Consider the following 17,821-nt stretch of genomic DNA (forward strand, 5'->3'; position numbering starts at 1 on the left):
CCTTGCTAGCGTATGAAATGAGTGCAATTGTGCAGTAGTTGGAGCATTCTTTGGCACTGCCCTTCTTTGGGATTGGGATGTAGATTGATCTTCTCCAGTCCTCTGGCTGGCATATTGAGTGTAGCACCTTAACAGCATCATATTTTAAATAGTTCAGCTGGAATACCATCACTTCCACTGGCCTTGTTATTTGCAGTGCTTTCCAAGGCCCATTTGACTTCACTCTCCAGGATGTCTGGCTCAAGGTTAGCAACCACACTACCTGGGGTGTACGAGACATCCATATCTTTCTGGTATAATTCCTCTATGTATTCTTGCCACCTCTTCTTGATGTCTTCTGCTTCTGTTAGGTCCTTTCCACTTTCGTCCTTTATTATGGTAATCTTTGTATGAAATGTTTCTTTCATATCTCCAATTTTCTTGAACAGATCTCTGGTTCTTCCCATTCTGTTGTTTTCCTCTATTTCTTTGCATTGCTCGTTTAAGAAGGCCTTCTTGTCTCTCCTTGCTATTCTTTGGAAATCTGCATTCAATTTCCTGCATCTTTCACTATCTCCCTCGCATTTTGCTTGCCTTTTCTCCCCTGCTATTTGTTTAGGGATGCTTTTAATGTTTGATGTATCATAGTATTTTAATATTCTTTTGGAAGCCGCCCAGAGTGGCTGGGGAGGCCCAGCCAGATGGGCGGGGTATAAATAATAAATTATTATTATTATTATTATTATTATTATTATTATTAGGCCTCGTTGGACAGCCACTTTGCTTTCTTGCATTTCCTTTTCATTGGGATGGTTTTCGTTGCTGCCTCCATCCATAGTTCTTCAAGCACTCTATCCACCAAATCTAAATCCTTATGTATTGTTATGTATTCTTGTGCTTTTTATAAACTACCTAGAAGGATGAGGTAGAACATACTTTAAATATGTAACTGAAGCTGGAATCGTGGTTACAAGGAAGGTGAGAGTACCTGCTGCCGGATTTACCTGGCCTGTCAAGCATAGGCTGTCATGTGATGTGAGGTAAAATATTAAGGTGTGAATTAAGAGTCCCTGCTTGGACTCCCTTCTGCCATGAACAAGCCACTGTCTCTCAGCCTCAGTCCTCCCATCTGAAAAATGGGCATACTAAGATTGACTTAACTTACAGGGTCGTTGCAAGGGATCTATGTAGATAATGTGTGTTGAGTACTTTGAAGACTTGAAAGAACTGCAAATGTTTCAAGAAACCTTAATATGAACTTGATGAACATCCCTGTCTCGAATGCAGAGCCATGGAGTCCCTGTTCATTTCAGAGGGGATGCTATTTCTGTCATGTGCCTAAAGAAAATTCGGCTTCCCAGTTGACATCGTTTCTCTTCTCTTTCCTCATCTGCCCCCACAGCAAACGTAACTTTGGATCCAGACACAGCACATCCCTGTCTCATCCTGTCTGCGGATCGAAAGAGTGTGAGAAAGGGAGAAGTGCGTCAAGACCTGCCAGACAAACCTGAGAGATTTGACACACAAACCTATGTGCTGGGATGTGAGGGTTTCACATCAGGCAGACATTTCTGGGAGGTCACTGTGGGAAGAGAGAGGGGATGGTGTGTGGGGGTGGCCAGAAAGTCTGTGAAGAGGAAGGGTGTTTTCTCTTCTGATCCTATGGAAGGGATCTGGGTTTTCGGGAAGTGGGGCATTTTGTTCAAGTTATTCTTCCCCCAAGTTGAGCAGCCCCTCAATAGGATCCGAGTGAGCCTGAACTATGAAGGGGGGCGGGTGTCCTTTTACGATGCGGATACAGCAGCCCTTCTCCGCGCATTTCCAGCAGCTTCCTTCTCAGGAGAGACCCTCCAGCCCTTGTTTTATGTGTCCGCCAAAAGCCACTTAGCACTCTCTGAGGGTAGAGACAGACAACGTTCCAGGTTCGGTGCTGAATATGCTTCTCTGTGCCACCTGTCCTAAATCAGCAGAGTGATGCGCAACATCAAAGCGCTTCAGAAGCTCTGACCCAGACAACGAAGGCAGTAACTCACAGATTCAGTTAATTACAGACAGAAGTACAGTGGTGCCTCACAAGACGAAATTAATCCGTTCCGTGAGGCTCTTCGTATAGCGGTTTTTTCGTCTTGCTAAGCAAGCCCATTGACAGCTTAGCGGATTAGCGCTATTAGCGGTTTAGCGGCTTTTAGTGGATGAGCTGATAAGCGGCTTAGCGGCTTAGGAAAAGGGGGAAAAAACCCGCAGGAACTTGCAAGACATTTCGTCTTGCGAAGCAAGCCCATAGGGAAATTCCTTTTGTGAAGCGCCTCCAAAACGGAAAATCCTTTCGTCTAGCAGGTTTTCTGTCTTGCGAGGCGTTCGTCTTGCGGGGCACCACTGTATTTTACCATCGGGTCATAAAAGCTTAATGGTTCCTGTTATAAGAATTTTAAAGTCATATATAAAAAAAATTAATGTTCATACTGTAACTGTATATATAAACCACATGTCTGAAACCCCACAGATTAGGTCTCAAATATTGACCTCAAATATTTCTCTGTCTCTTTCCTCACAAATCCTGTCCTCACATATCCACATTCAAGATATGAACAGGGTGTGAGCCTGTGACCTGTGACCTAGATTCAGAAATTAAGTAGTTATAATACAGATAATGCAATCAGGTAAGTTGCCATACAGGAGATAAACAACGCACTCAGATTTCTGTTGTAGACCGCCTTTTCTGTTATGTAGGTATGATGTATCTGGGGGGTGGTCTTGGGCTACACCCCTTCTGTGGTATATGTATGATGTTTCTGGGGGTGGTCTTTGACTCTAGGGTGGGCAATTTAAAATGTCTATATAAGGGCGGACACACCTTTGTTCTGGGTCCTCCTCCTCTCTCCTGTGTGTGAGGGGAGCACCCTGTTGCAACAGTTAATAAAGATCAGGCTTACTAGCTGCTTTGCTTCTCAATATTCTCTGGTTGGTCTCTGTTATTTTCTCATCCCAGTAGAGAACCTACAAAAGGACGCTAGAAGGGCTCTTGGGTACCTCATAAGGGAAAAGGAGCAGATTTTTTACTTATATCAGTTCCCATTTACAGAGTTCATCTGCCAAAGAGTTCCTTCCGTAGAGTTTTCTGGGCTTTGCTTTTTGCGACCCACAATGCCCTGCTCTTCCCTCTCTTTCATTCTGTCTGCTTGCCAGATCATAGAATCATAGAGTTGGAAGAGACCACAAGGGCCATCGAGTCCAACCCCCTGCCAAGCAGGAAACATCATCAGAGCACTCCTGACATATGGTTGTCAAGCCTCTGCTTAAAGACCTCCAAAGAAGGAGACTCCATCACACTCCTTGGCAGCAAATTCCACTGTTGAACAGCTCTCTGAACAGATCAATGCAGACTAAACACAGTTTTCATACAGCTGCTGTAAGAACAGAAGAAGCTCCTCTCACAGATGTGGCCTTGACTAAAGAAAAACTTCCAGCCTTCTGGAAGCTTCTTTCAGTATCCGCAATCTTCAAGAACTTTCAGTTAGTTCTGGAAAGAATGAAAGCTCTCCCTCACCCCAACCACTCATCACCACGCAGTCCTCAAGGGTTGTCCCCCCCCCCAAAGTAGAACAGTGTTTGCAGGACAGGGATTGGCCAGACTTCCTGCCAGTCATGATGCCAAGTCTACCTTCTCAGGCCAGGTTGGTAAACAGCACTGATTGGTTGGCTCTCCTGTCAGTCCTGAAACCTGCCTGTTGTCCCTCCCACATGCTTTCCCTTGAGAATCAGCTGCTTCAGTTGGTGCAAAGTGGGAAATAAGCAGGTAAAGGTAAAGGGACCCCTGACCATTAGGTCCAGTCGTGACCGACTCTGGGGTTGCGGCGCTCATCTCGCTTTATTGGCCGAGGGAGCTGGCATACAGCTTCCGGGTCATGTGGCCAGCATGACTAAGCCGCTTCTGGTGAACCAGAGCAGCGCATGGAAACGCCGTTTACCTTTCCGCTGGAGCGGTACCTATTTATCTACTTGCACTTTGACGTGCTTTCAAACTGCTAGGTTGGCAGGAGCAGGGACCGAGCAACGGGAGCTCACCCTGTTGCGGGGATTCGAACCGCCGACCTTCTGATCAGCAAGTCCTAGGCTCTGTGGTTTAACCCACAGTGCCACCTGGGGGAAATAAGCAGACTAATGCTTAAAACAGCAACAACCCTGCTCTTATTCCGGTTCTGATACTGTTCTTTCTCCAGCCTCCCAGAAGAGTCGAGTCTGACTTACAGCTTTATAAAAATGAGACCATAATCTTACTGGCCTTACATTGCTCATTCGGTAAAGCTCTTAATATTAGGGTTGTGTGTTTGAGCCCCACACTGGGCAAAAGATTCCTGCATTGCAGGGGCTTGGCTGCAATTCTAAAATTCTGAAAGGGCATCAGTTAAAACCCCCCTCAGCCTCAATCCTTTTCTCTGTGAACAACCAAAATCTTATGTGGCAATTCAACAAACTCTCTCTAACCAAAGAGGCCCAAAATTTGCACGTAACTCAATTATGCAATCACAGCCTTGTGTGCTTCGTCGAAATAGATAGATAGATGATAGATAGATAGATAGATAGATAGTAGATAGATAGATAGATAGATAGATAGATAGATAGATAGGGTCTTGACTTGCTAATCCCCAGAACATAAGAGCCTCTGACAGAAGTTCCAAGGACAGAACAGAGACAATTTGGGGAATTTCAGGGGGTGGCAGTAAATTCCCACTTATACAATTATTTTCTTTAAGGTGACTTGTTGTGAACAATCAGATACATCTATATGTTTTTTTTTACAGATCCCCTCTTATTCTTTTGTATAACATGCACGAAAAATCTCCCTATCCATTTTCTCAGCATCTGCACCATGTTGCCAAGCCCTCTTCAGAGATGTCGTCCCAAGCCATCATTCTTTTATGTTGCAGCTCATGTTCAGGTATTCCTGTGTCAACAGTGAAGCTCTGAAGGGGGATTTAAATCCAGTTTGGGTTCTGCCATGACTCTTACTTTCTCGTCTTTCCCCTCAAAGATGTCCGCCATGGGTGTAGACAGAGAAGGGGAGGGAGGGCAGCTGGCCCCTTAATTCAAATAAATAAATAAATAAATAAATAACACTTAACTAACTGACCAACTGTGTCACAGATTACTCAGTTCTGCCCTCCCCACAAAAGTCCCCCCCCCCAAAAAAATCCCTGGCTGTGTTTCAGTTTTTGGAAAACCAGACCTGTAGTGACTTGGGTGCTAGGCCGGGCCAGATTTATGTATAGGCTAAGTAGGCTGAAGCCTAAGGCCTCTAAATCTAGGGGGTCTCGCCAGCCTGCCCACTCCCCAGTGCCACAGTCTCCCCTCTCCCAAAATTGCAAACCCGAAACTTCATGCAAGGGCATTTATCCCCCATTTCAATGACATTTTGCTTCAAAAGGAAAGGCGGACTTGGACATCGTCTTCCTCCATAATTCTCTAAGGGAGAGGTTACGTTGTTGTTGTTGTTGTTGTTGTTGTTGTTGTTGTTGTTGTTGTTATTTAGTCATTTAGTCGTGTCCAACTCTTCGTGACCCCATGGACCAGAGAACGCCAGGCACTCCTGTCCTCCACTGCCTCCCGCAGTTTGGTCAAACTCATGCTGGTAGCTATGTGAACACTGTCCAGCCATCTCGTCCTCTGTCGTCCCCTTCTCCTTGTGCCCTCCATCTTTCCCAACATCAGGGTCTTCTCCAAGGAGTCTTCTCTTCTCATGAGGTGGCCAAAATATTGGAGCCTCAGCTTCAGGATCTGTCCTTCCAGTGAGCACTCAGGGCTGATTTCCTTCAGAATGGATAGGTTTGATCTTCTTGCAGTCCATGGGACTCTCAAGAGTCTCCTCCAGCACCATAATTCAAAAGCATCAATTCTTCAGCGATATATATCATATATATCATTTCCCAGAAAGCCTTAATCCTTGGGCATGTCCACCAGAGGTGAAAGAATGTACCTTCTTTTTCTTTACATTTCCAGCATTTATTATCTGATTTTTGCAAGCTTGACTGGAGTCATGTACCACCTATAAATCATTTTCATAATATTCTCTCTCAAGGCGTTACACACCGTAAATTTCATACCGGTGGTCCACAACCTTTCCCAGTCAGCAAACATAATGTTATGTCCAATATCTTGTGCCCACTTAATCATAGCTGATTTAACCGTTTCATCCTGTGTATTCCATTTCAGCAGCAGCTTATACATTTTTGACACGTTCTTAGTTTTGGATTCTAACAGCTCTGTTTCCAATTTCGACTTTTCCACCTGGAAACCAATTTTTCTATCCAACTTGTAAACCTCCATTATTTGATAATAGTGAAGCCAATCTCGCACTTTATCTTTTAGATTCTCAAAACTCTGCAATTTCCACTTATTGCCCTCCTGTTCTAAGATTTCACAATATTTTGGCCATTTAGACTCCATATTAAGTTTTTTCAAAGCTTTTGCCTCCATTGGTGACAGCCACCTTGGAGTTTTGTTCTCCAACAAATCTTTATATTTAATCCAAACATTATACAATGCTTTCCTGACAATATGGTTTTTAAAACCTTTATGAGCCTTAACCTTGTCGTACCACAAATATGCATGCCACCCAAAGAAATGGCAAGGTGATGTCTCTACTTCTAGAGGTCACGTGCTCAACTTGAATACCACCCTCCCCCATAATCCTTGGGATAAACAGTCAAGTACTGTACACAGCATTTGTAGGGGGACAATGAACATCCATTGATGGGTTGCCTGAGGCAGATGTTTCCACAGCCCATCTTCGGGAAGGACAGAAGGCAAGGATATGCATTGATAGTTTTATTGTTCTTTAGGTGGCGGGTACTTAAGATGTAGGAGGGACGCTGTGGGTAAAACCTCAGTGCCTAGGACTTGTTGATCGTAAGGTCGGCGGTTCGAATCCCCGCGGCGGGGTGAGCTCCCGTCGTTCGGTCCCAGCTCCTGCCCACCTAGCAGTTCAAAAGCACCCGTAAGTGCAAGTAGATAAATAGGTACCGCTTTATAGCAGGAAGGTAAACGGCATTTCCGTGTGCGGCGCTGGTGCTGGCTCGCCAGCTGCAGCTTCGTCACACTGACCACGTGACCCGGAAGTGTCTGCGGACAGCGCTGATTCCCGGCCTCTTGAGCGAGATGAGCGCGCAACCCCAGAGTCGGTCACGACTGGCCCGTACGGGCAGAGGTACCTTTACCTTTACCTTTACTTAAGATGTACTTAAGGTGGCGGCTACTTTAAAAAGCAGAGACATCACCTTAGGAGACACCAGGTTCTAGGTCTGGGCAGGCCTTGACATCGCTCTTGACATCGCCCCTGCCCTGGCATATGCAAGGATGCTCGTCATGGTGGCTTTCAGATATTTTCAAGTGCAACTCCCATAATCTCCAGCTGGCATGGCCAGTGGCTAGGGATGATGGGATTTGTAGTCCACAACATCTAGAATGCACCACTCTGGCTACAATCGCATGCGCACATATTGTTGTTGCCAGGTTTGTTGTCGGAATGATGGTGTGATGCTAAATCTCTCTTCCCTTTTTTCTCTCCAGACGCTGTGGAATCTGGACTAAAGCTGCAAAAAGGTAAATGTCAGGGCCTAATGGAGGCACGGTTTTAGGAGAAACATAGAATCATAGACTTGTAGACGTTGTAAGGGACAGTGAGGGTCAGCAAACAACCATGTGCAACACAAGAATCTTTCACCCAACGTGGGGCACGAACTCACAACTCTGAAATTAAGAGTCTCGTGGTCTAGAGAAAGACAAGTCATTTAGAGAAAGACAAGTCATGTGGTTGATCTGATGCAGGGAGCCAGGATGGGCTCTTGCATTTAAGGTTACTAGTGGGAGTGATACTTCCTAGATCTTGCATCAAACCAATCTGTAGTAAAAGAAAGCAATTTATAGCAACAGTGCAATAGATATCATTATAAAAGATGCAACATCTATTTTCTGCATCACTTCTAAAGGAACCTCAAGCAATAAACTGGTATCATTCCAACAATAAAAGCTCACTGCAAATTGATTTTGCATTACCCAACAGTGTGTCCATTTGAAAACAGATGTAAGCTGGGGGGTTACGCCAAGACTGCAGCCTCCAATTCATTTTTCACTCACCTGTGACATGTGCAGGGAAGAAAAGGCATGGATAAACTAATCAAAGGTGGTTCGGTTCAAGTGTCACTGTTTTTGATGTATATAAACTACAGTACCTGGAAAGTTGCAGGTGTTAAGTTGTGGGTGAACATATCAGATGACACAGTGATTCTTCCAAAGCAGCTCTTTATTTGTAAGCTGGAACAGAACTGACTGAGGAGCTCAGTCAGGCTGCTTATATAGAGCTCCAGAACAATGTAACTGTAGCAACTTTCTAAAACTATCCAATCACTGAACGTCACTTTCGATCATTCATTTGCATAACTATCTACAGTATCCCCCTGCTGGCCCAGGGTGAGAACTTTAACATTCTTTAAATATATAACAGAAACTTGGGTGGTAGCTGCAAAGAGGGTATTTTCTTTTAAAAAAAAAATTTTTTTAATTAATTTTCAATACAGTCATACAATATTATCCAAATTTTACCTAATTTTAACAAAATTCAATTTTTGGTCTTCCTTCAGCTTTTCTGATAATCATCCATTTTTAACGTTCAATACACATTTCTTTCATTGTATTGCCATTTATCTTCCCTCCTTTTTTCTGTTTCCTTTAAACAATACCTCTTAGCGTTTTACAGTGCTTCTTGAAACCCCACTAGCGTTGTTTGCACCTCACAAATATTTTTCAGATATTCTACAAATTTCCCCCAATCTTCGATGAACTTTTGGTTTCGAGTATATCTTATTTTCCCGGTCAGTTTATCAAGTTCCGAGTAGTCCGTTAGTTTCATTCTCCATTCTTGAATTGTCGGTACTTCCTCTTGTTTCCATTTTTGGGCCATTAAAATTCTTGCTGCTGTAACTGCGTACTGGAAAAGTTTACAGTCTTTTCTTCTTATTTCTTTTCCTGTAATCCCTAAAAGAAAAGCTTCTGGTTTCTTAACAAAGGTATATCTTAACATCTTTTTCAATTCATTATATATTTCCTCCCAGAAGCTCTTTACTTTTTTACACTCCCACCACATGTGGTAGAATGTACCCTCCTTTTCTTTACATTTCCAGCACTTATTACATGTTTTGTACATTTTTGCCAATTTTGCAGGTGTGATATACCATCTATAGAACATTTTCATTACATTTTCCTTCAACCCCACACATGCAGTAAATTTTAGATTTTCTTCCCAAAGTTTTTCCCAGTCTTGAAATTGAATATTATATCCAAAATCTTTGGCCCACTGTATCATTACCGATTTCACCTCTTCAGCAAAGAGGGTATTTTCTCTGCTGTGGCCTGCTGCTAGTTTTTCCTGAACTTTCAAGGCAAAATATTGAGCTGCGAATCAGAGGAGTCCCTAGTTTGACTCCTGCTTCTCTGCATGAACTTGAGTGGCAGGCGAGGTGGCCACATTTTCATTGGCTTTCTGTTAGGTCAGTCAGGAGAGGAAGCCCGCCTCTTGTCCCTCCCCCAGGCAGCTTTCCCAAAAGAGGAACTTGTTTGGTTCATGTTCTCTCTGACTAAAGTGATATTTCACTGACAAAGGGCTGCATTCGTTGAGAAAATGGGGCTAACTGAAAGCATCTGCTGCTAATAGGTGCCCTGCGGTGTGATTGGCAAATATATGGATACCATTAGCTGAGCTGTTTGCAAAGGCCGTTTGCAGAGTTCCTTCCAGAAGTTATTAATTGCACATTATCAGACGCTGGCGATTTTGTCAAAACGACTCGCTGAAAACTGGCACGGGGAGGGAGGGCTGGCTGTTTCTCCTCTGTATGTGGGGGCTGCTAACTAGAAAGAAGATGTCAATGGAGCAAGGCGGGGGGGGGGGCGAGGCGGAAATTCATTCATTAGCTTGCAAAGTAGTCTGAGGCTGACATGCTGATAGTAAACAACAACAAACTTCACCACCTCTCGGAGGGAAATGGTTCCTTAAACGAGCAGCCACCATGGATGAGCATTCAATTATATATATATATGGAGCTCCACCCAACTCCAAGGCAGCAGAGATCCTGAGTAATCCCATCTCAATTTCCTGGAAAGGGAACCCACCCATTTGCTGACGCAAAAGAGAGAAAACGAAACCAGCTCCCTCTTCCCGGTGACTCCGCCATGGCTGCTTCTGGTGGTCCCGTCCAGGATCTCCGCGAGGAAGCCACTTGTTCCATCTGCCTGGAGTATTTCCGGGATCCAGTGATCATCCCGGAGTGCGGGCACAACTTCTGCCGATCCTGCCTGACCCAGTATTGGGAGAAATCCGAGGGAGAGGCTTCCTGCCCTCAGTGCAGGAAAACTGTGGATCAAAGCAGCATCAGGAGAAACCTGCAGCTGGCAAATGTTGTGGAAATAATTAAGAAATTCAGCCATCTGGGGGGGAAAGAGGAGGGAGAAGGAAAGGGAATGGTCTGTGAGAAGCACCAGGAACCCCTGAAGCTGTTCTGCAAGGAGGACCAAAGCCCCATCTGTGTGGTGTGTGACAGATCCAAGGAGCACAAAAGCCACGAGGTGGTTCCTCTAGAGGAGGCGTCCCAGGAGTACAAGGTGAGAAAAGGCAGTGGGTCTTTCTTGGGGGTGGAAGAGCTGCAGACAAGAGGGGTTTGCAGTAATGATGATGATGATGATGTAATGTATTCTCTCTACTTACCACCCAAAAGGAATCCTCTTGTGCAGCCTGATAAAACTAAACTTCTGAAACTTTATACAATAAATATTTCTTTTTCTTTTTGAGGGAGTAAAGTGCCCCCAGTGACGCCCTGAATTCAGGCTGCAGTAACTCCCCTGGGAGGAAAGTTTACAACATCTAGGATTAATTTAGTAAAAAGGAGGGGGAGATGCTGGAGGTGTGTTCAGTGTGGGGGACAAATAGCAAAACTCCCATGTTTCTCAGCTCTGATATAGGGCAGCCCCATTTCTGCCTTGTCTGGGATGAAAAAGGGGAACCTCTGCCAAAGACCCAGGGATGTGGGGCAGGGAGCAAACATAGGATTCAGCTTGCCTGTTAATGTGTAATGCAGCCCAATTTAGATTTTGTTTTCTTTTCAGGATCAGATCAGCAGCTGCCTAGACAATGTGAGGAAGGAGAGAGAAAAAATTCTAGTATTTAAAGCAAACACAGAAAAGGAAAGCCAAGACCTGCTTGTAAGTATCATTGTTACTACTTTAAGATGAAAAAGTGCTATAGTCTAGAATCAATATCTGGGGGGGGGGGTGAATATGAAATACAGAAAGAGGTTTATTTTTGAACAGCCTTATCTCCCACAGACATGAAAGACCATTTAAAGGAGGGATTGGGCTTGTGTTTATGAAGCTCTTTCCCTGCTGAATATAGGCGTAATCTCTCTAAAATTTCAGAAGTGGCCTTCAAAAGGAATTGGGATAACTGGCCTCTTCATCCTCAAGAGCAGACTAGATGCCTGATTTTGGCCCACTGTTCTCTTCTTTCAACCTCTTTGCTGCAGAAACAAACAGGTGCAGAGAGGGAAAAGATGGTGGCTGAGTTCAGGCGACTGCGCCAGTTTCTGGAAGAACAAGAGAAACATATCTTGGCTCAGATGGCAGAAGTGGAGAAGGAGATTGCAGCAAAACAGGAGGAGCAGCTGGCCAGACTCTCCAGGGAAGTCTCCTCTCTTGACAGCCTCATCCGGGAGATGGAGGAGAAGCTTCAGGAACCAGAGAGTGAACTCCTGCAGGTCAGGCCTCATCCTGATGCGAGAGGGTGGAGTGTGATGCTTCATAGTACAAGCAGGAGGATAACATGCCTTAGCCCCCCTCCCCGCAAAGAAGCTGCTGTAAAAAAACCACAATTGGTACATGAAAGGTGAAAGGCCTGGGGTCACAAAAGGGGTGCTGCTAGATCAAGCCACAGGCTTCCTCACTTTAGCATCGTGTTCTCCCATTGGCCAACCAGAGGTCTCTGAGAAGCCTAAACAACCAGCAGCACTCTGCCTCCCTCTGTTTCCCTGCAAGGGGAACTCAGCTGCTTAGTAGTGATAACTGATTGGAGAAGTGGCAGAAAGAATTATCTAAATTTGTCTGGCAGGGCAAAAAGCCCAGAATTAAGTTTAAGATACTAACTGATGCAAAAGACAGAGGGGGTTTTGCCCTGCCGGACTTAAGGTTATACTATGAGGCAGCAGCTTTCTGCTGGCTGAAGCAATGGCTACTTCTTGAGGATACAGACATCTTGGACCTGGAAGGATATGATAATAACTTCAGCTGGCATGCATATCTATGGTATGACAAGGTAAAGGTTCATAAAGGTTTTAAAAATCATATTGTCAGGAAAGCTTTGTATAATGTTTGGAATAGATACAAGGATTTGTTGGAAAGTAAAACCCCCAGAGGGTTGTCACCAATGGAAGCTAGAGCGGTTAAAAAATTAAATATGGACTCGAACTGGCCAAAATATTGTGAAATTATAGAATATGACGGTGAAAAGGTTAAACTACAGAGTTTCGAGAAACTAAAATCCGAAGTTCGAGATTGGTTACATTACCATCAGATAAATGAGACTTTTAAGCAGGACAGGAAACTAGGATTTCAGAAGGAGAGGTCAAAGTTGGAAACAGAACTGTTAGAGACCAATACTAAGAACTTGTCTAAAATGTATAACTTGCTGCTGAAGTGGAACACACAGGATGAAATGGTTAAATCAGCTATGATTAAATGGGCACAAGATTTAGGTCATGACATTATGTTTGCTGACTGGGAACAGTTATGGACCACAGGTATTAAATTTACGGCATGTAGTGCCTTGAAAGAGAACATAATGAAAATGATCTATAGGTGGTACATGACCCCAGTCAAGCTTGCAAAGATATATCATTTGCCTGATAATAAATGTTGGAAATGTAATGAATGTGAAGGAACCTTCTATCACCTTTGGTGGACCTGCCCAAAGATCAAAGCCTACTGGGATATGATCTATAATGAAATTAAAAAAATCCTTAAGTGGACTTTTGTCAAGAAACCGGAGGCTTTTCTCTTGGGCATGGTCGGCCAATTGGTACCAAAGAAGGATAGGACCTTTTTTATGTATGCAACTACAGCAGCAAGAATTCTTCTGGCAAAGTATTGGAAGATGCAAGAACTACCTACTCTGGAAGAATGGCAGACGAAGGTGACGGAATTTATGGGACTGGCAGAGATGACGGGCAGGATCCGTGACCAGAGGAGAGAAACAGTGGAGGAGGACTGGAAAAAATTTAAAATATATCTTAAGAACTGTTGTAAAATCTCAGATTGATAATAATGTTAAGGGGTAAGAAACAGAGAATTACAGCTGTAAATGTTTAAGTTTAGAAAATTTAAAGGAAACTAAATTATAAAATTGAATGAAGGATTGCTAAAAAAACTGTGAATAAGGGTGCAGTGAAGGGGAGGTATGGGGAAGTCATGTGTTGTATGTTTGTGTTTATGTTTGTGTTGGAAAAATAATAAAAATTATTATAAAAAAAAAGATAACTGATTGGAGTCATGCAGCGGTTTGGAGCCCGTTTTCTGCAATATGCTGGTGACTCTCCTTTACACCTTCAGGTGAGGCAGTGGGAGTGCTGGACCAGTGTCTTGTCTCCCCAATGGACTGGATGAGAGCCAACAAACTGCAGCTCAATCCAGATAAGACTGAGGAGCTCTTAGTGGAAGGACCCCTAGACTGGATGGGTGGGAGATGGGCTGCTTTTGATAGGGTTATGCTTCCTCTGATGGATTGGGTACATAGCTTGGTGGTAGTACATGGGGCTGCCTCTGAAGACAGTTTGAATTATTTGGTTGCTCTTGTTTTTGTTTTTATTATGAATTATATATTTTTATACTGTGATTTTATCTCATGAACCACCCAGAGCATAGCTGTCAAGTGTCCCTTATTTGAAGGGACAGTCCCTGATTCCAGCGCCATGTCCCGCTGCTGTCCCTTTTTGATAGATGTCCCTTAAATGTCCCTTAAATGATGTCCCTTAAATTTCAAAGGAAGCAGCTCTCCCCCCTCCCTGCCGGCCAGGGAGGAGGGAGGCTCCAACTGTGTTGCTTGGCTGTGTTGCTCACCCTATAAGAAGTCTTAAGAACGACTGGGGGGTGGAGCTTGCATGCCTTGTGTGTGGCTAGTTAATACAAGCTGAGGGGTTTTTTGAATGCTGTACGCCATTTTGTTGCACGTGCTGCTGCAAACTTTGCAGTGCAAAGCCAGGCCGGGGAGCCATCTTAAGTTGAGGCTGCATAGGCCTTGTGGTGCATGTGATTCAGATTCTATTCAGTTGAACCTCTGGTTACAAAGTTGGTTGGACAGGGTTGTATACAAAATTGATAATAACAACAACAACAACAGTAGAACTGGCTCCACTGACATCCTCCCTCCCTTTCTTTCTTTCCATCCAGGATATCGGAAGCTTCTTGCAGAGGTAAGTGATGGGAAACCCCACCTTATTCTGATGCTATGATTTTTCTTGTTTAACAGGTGAGAACCTCACTCTCCACTTCCTCCTTCCAGAGATAATGCAGGACTCCATCGTCCATTTCACAAAATCGCAGACAAAAATAGGGACACATTTTGTGGTAGCTATTGGTCCCATCTAAACTCACAGTCAGAAAGCCATTCCCATTGCATATATCTGAAGGCCTTTCTCTGTAATGGATTCATTTACTCTGCAATTGATACAAAAATGGGGGACATCCCAAAGGAAGGGGCTTGTAAATATATTCACTATAACTTACCTTTAAATATCCAGTGTATGTCAGGCTCCTGCAGTTTCTTCCTCAGCCATAAGAAGGTGAGAAAGGGCCCTGCTGGATCCGGCCAGTGGCCCATCTAGTCCAGCATCCTGTTTTCACAGTGACTAACCAGATGCCAGTGCAAAACTTGTGAGCAGGATCCGAGCCCCAGAGGACACTCCCCTCCTGTGCAGGCACCACTGCATTTGACTCAGCCATCGTGAATAGTAGCCGCTGAGAGTCTTGTCCTCCAGACAACTTCAGACCTTCTAATATTTTATAGATATTACTTTCTAATATTTTCTAATATTTTCCCCATTTTTAAAATATAGCTACTGTGCTAAAATACATTTATAATGTTAATTGCAAAAGCCATTCTAAAGCATTCTGAATCTCCTTATGTTTCAGAAATGCACATACCAGATCAATATGTTTTGCTCATTAATCACTTGAAATGCTTTATTAAAACTGGTGTAGTCCTAAAATCTCTGTGTAAGGACCCAGTATTCCTCACTTTCCTAAAAAAAATAATTTGAAGGTAAAGAAGCTGATATATGTGGTCTCATATTCCTATATTTCTTTCAGCATATTTTGGAAGCAGGTGCGTGTTGGTTTTTCGTCAACTTCTTAGATGCTTTCTAAATCCACACATCATCGTATATGCTCCCTTTTGCCATAGGAAAACCCTACTCCCAAGTCTTCAGGATATAGCCATGGTGACTTTATAATCAGAATGAGACCCCTGTCTTGTCAGAAAGCTCCTTGCATTGGAAGGATGGAGGCTTGACTTTGTTCTTCTCCTCCCAGGTCTCAGGAGAAGGAGAACTTAGAGGATCCTCCTGTGGCTTTTCCTCCTGCCCTGAAGTGGAAGATCTGGGACTTCCGCGATATAAATCCCTTCCTGGAGGGAATCATGAAGAAATTCAGAGGTAGTAAAGAAGGGCTGAAAGTATTTTATACTGGCTGTTTAGAAGTGTTTCATGACAGGCTTCAGATCATACGGAAGATTAGCCATGCCACAAAAATGGTTTATTTGTTTACACTTTTTTAATATCTAGAAGTCACACTTTCCTATGTAGATGATTCACAACTGATTTTACTTATGCAATTGAAAGAGGACGATAAACCCTTCTTGCTGGTCTCTGGAATCACTCCAGTTGGTATGGCCAGTGGTTAGGGATAATTGGACTTGTAGTCCACAACACCTGGCTACAATCTCATGAGCTCATATTGTTCTTTCTTTGATGGTGTGATGCTAAATCTCTGTTCCCTTTTCTCTTCCAGACACTGTGGAATATGGACTGCAGCTGCGAAAAGGTACATTTCATAATAACAATAATAATTTATTATTTATATCCTGACCATCTGGCTGGGTTTCCCCTTCCATTTCCCCAGGCACAAATTCGGGAGAGAGGGGATCTGCTTCTCAAAAGACCAGCTCTTCCATCCATGCCTTATTTCCCAGAGGCATCTGTTCCGTGAGAACAGCCTGCTGGGCTAGAGGGGCTCTTGGCCTGATCCTGCAGACTCTTAGGAAGCCCCCAGCCCAGGACGGCTGGCTTTTCTGTGCCCAATCTCCATAAGACACAGGGGTGGTGTGAAGCCAAAGGCTCCCGGCACATGAGGGGGAAATATCCCTTTGAGCCATACAGGGTCCCCACCCCTTTTATGTAAGACTAAGGTGTAAGAGTGGGAAATGCACAAACAAAAATAGCTCAGAAAATGGCTGCAACAACCTTTGGGGGCGAGAAGGTGAATGGGTTCTGGTGTCTGTGGAGGGAGCTGGGGGCTGCCTGAGTGTGAACTCCAGGGGTCCGGCTTCCCTGCATGATGGGGGTCTTCCCTCAGCTTTTGTGTAGGAGGGGAGACATGACTTCTCTGCTAAAACAAGAGAAACTTGAGTAAATTTAAAAGAGCAGGACAGAATTGCACCACGGACCAGGGGGAAAAGCCCAATGGGAAGACAGAAGTCCAGTTTGGCCTGATCCTGGACACCACAAAAAGGGATCCATAAGAGCTGGAAAAGGTGCAGCAGATGGAAGCATAAAGGAAACTGCTACTTTCTTTAAAATTATATTCTGGGATTCTTTTTGAAAACAGCAGTAAGTAAAATACATAAAGGCTAATCAATACAACAATAAATTAGAAAAACCCATTACATTTTACAATATTTTTTTTACTAATAGCAGCACTCGCAACATCAAATATCCCATTGTGCTTCCACTGCCCCCCCCCCCCCCGTTTTCCATAAATGTGAGGAACAGTGAAGAAAAAGACGAGTTATATAGCCAAATCAGGTCTGGGGAGCCAGAATGGGGTCTTTGCATTGAAGGTGATAATTTTTTTTGTGGTTTTGTGTGTGTGTGTGTGTGTGTCACCCTTTATCTTAGGATTACAACAATAAATGCATTAACGATTAACACAATTCATAGGAAAAGAAAGCCATTCATGTCAACGATGTAATAGAACTCTCAATTTTCTGCATCGCTCAAACCAAACTGATTGCTCCTGGTTTGCCTGGGAAAAACAAACCATAGGCCTAAACACCTCCCAGGGACTCCTGCATCACACTGCAGAACATGGAGCAGAGTCCCTCGTAAGGTGGTGGACTCTCCTTCCTTGGAGATTTATAAGCAGAGGTTGGGGGGGTTGGCTGTCATGAATACTTTAGTTGGGAGTCCTGTATTGCAGTGGGTTGGACTAGAAGACCCTTCTGCCATGAACTGTGGGTGGGTTTGGCATTAGACAAGGCACTGTCTCTCAGCCTCAGTCCTCCCATCTGAAAAATGGGCATAGTTAAGATTGACTTAACTTACAGGGAAGTTGCAAGGGTTCTATGTAGAGAATGTGTGTTAAGTACTTGAAAGAACTGCAAATATTTCAAGAGTCATTAATGACGGAAATCCAGCCGTCATGAGATGGTGATTAGAATAGAAAAATGACACAGAAAGCCAGCTATATATTCATGATGGAGAGAGCAGCCCCCCTGTCTGCCCTTCTCCGATTTATTCTCCTTTGTTCTCTCCAG

The 17,821-nt window shown here is 43.9% G+C and overlaps 1 protein-coding gene across 1 annotated transcript in view; it reads left to right on the forward strand.

The window, feature by feature from the left end:
* LOC309336316 (uncharacterized protein) overlaps positions 1-17,821 on the forward strand; it is a 100,797-nt gene that overhangs the window by 11,554 nt on the left and 71,422 nt on the right. The window contains exons 7-12 of the mRNA XM_081851938.1: positions 1,382-1,939; positions 10,106-10,629; positions 11,131-11,226; positions 11,547-11,777; positions 14,461-14,483; positions 15,601-15,722. Coding sequence (XP_081708064.1) covers positions 1,382-1,939; positions 10,106-10,629; positions 11,131-11,226; positions 11,547-11,777; positions 14,461-14,483; positions 15,601-15,722 — 1,554 coding nt within the window. The remainder of the gene's footprint in view (positions 1-1,381; positions 1,940-10,105; positions 10,630-11,130; positions 11,227-11,546; positions 11,778-14,460; positions 14,484-15,600; positions 15,723-17,821) is intronic.

This window comes from Podarcis erhardii, assembly GCF_964252035.2.
Source record: "Podarcis erhardii genome assembly, chromosome: 2".
Classification (NCBI taxonomy): domain Eukaryota; kingdom Metazoa; phylum Chordata; class Lepidosauria; order Squamata; family Lacertidae; genus Podarcis; species Podarcis erhardii.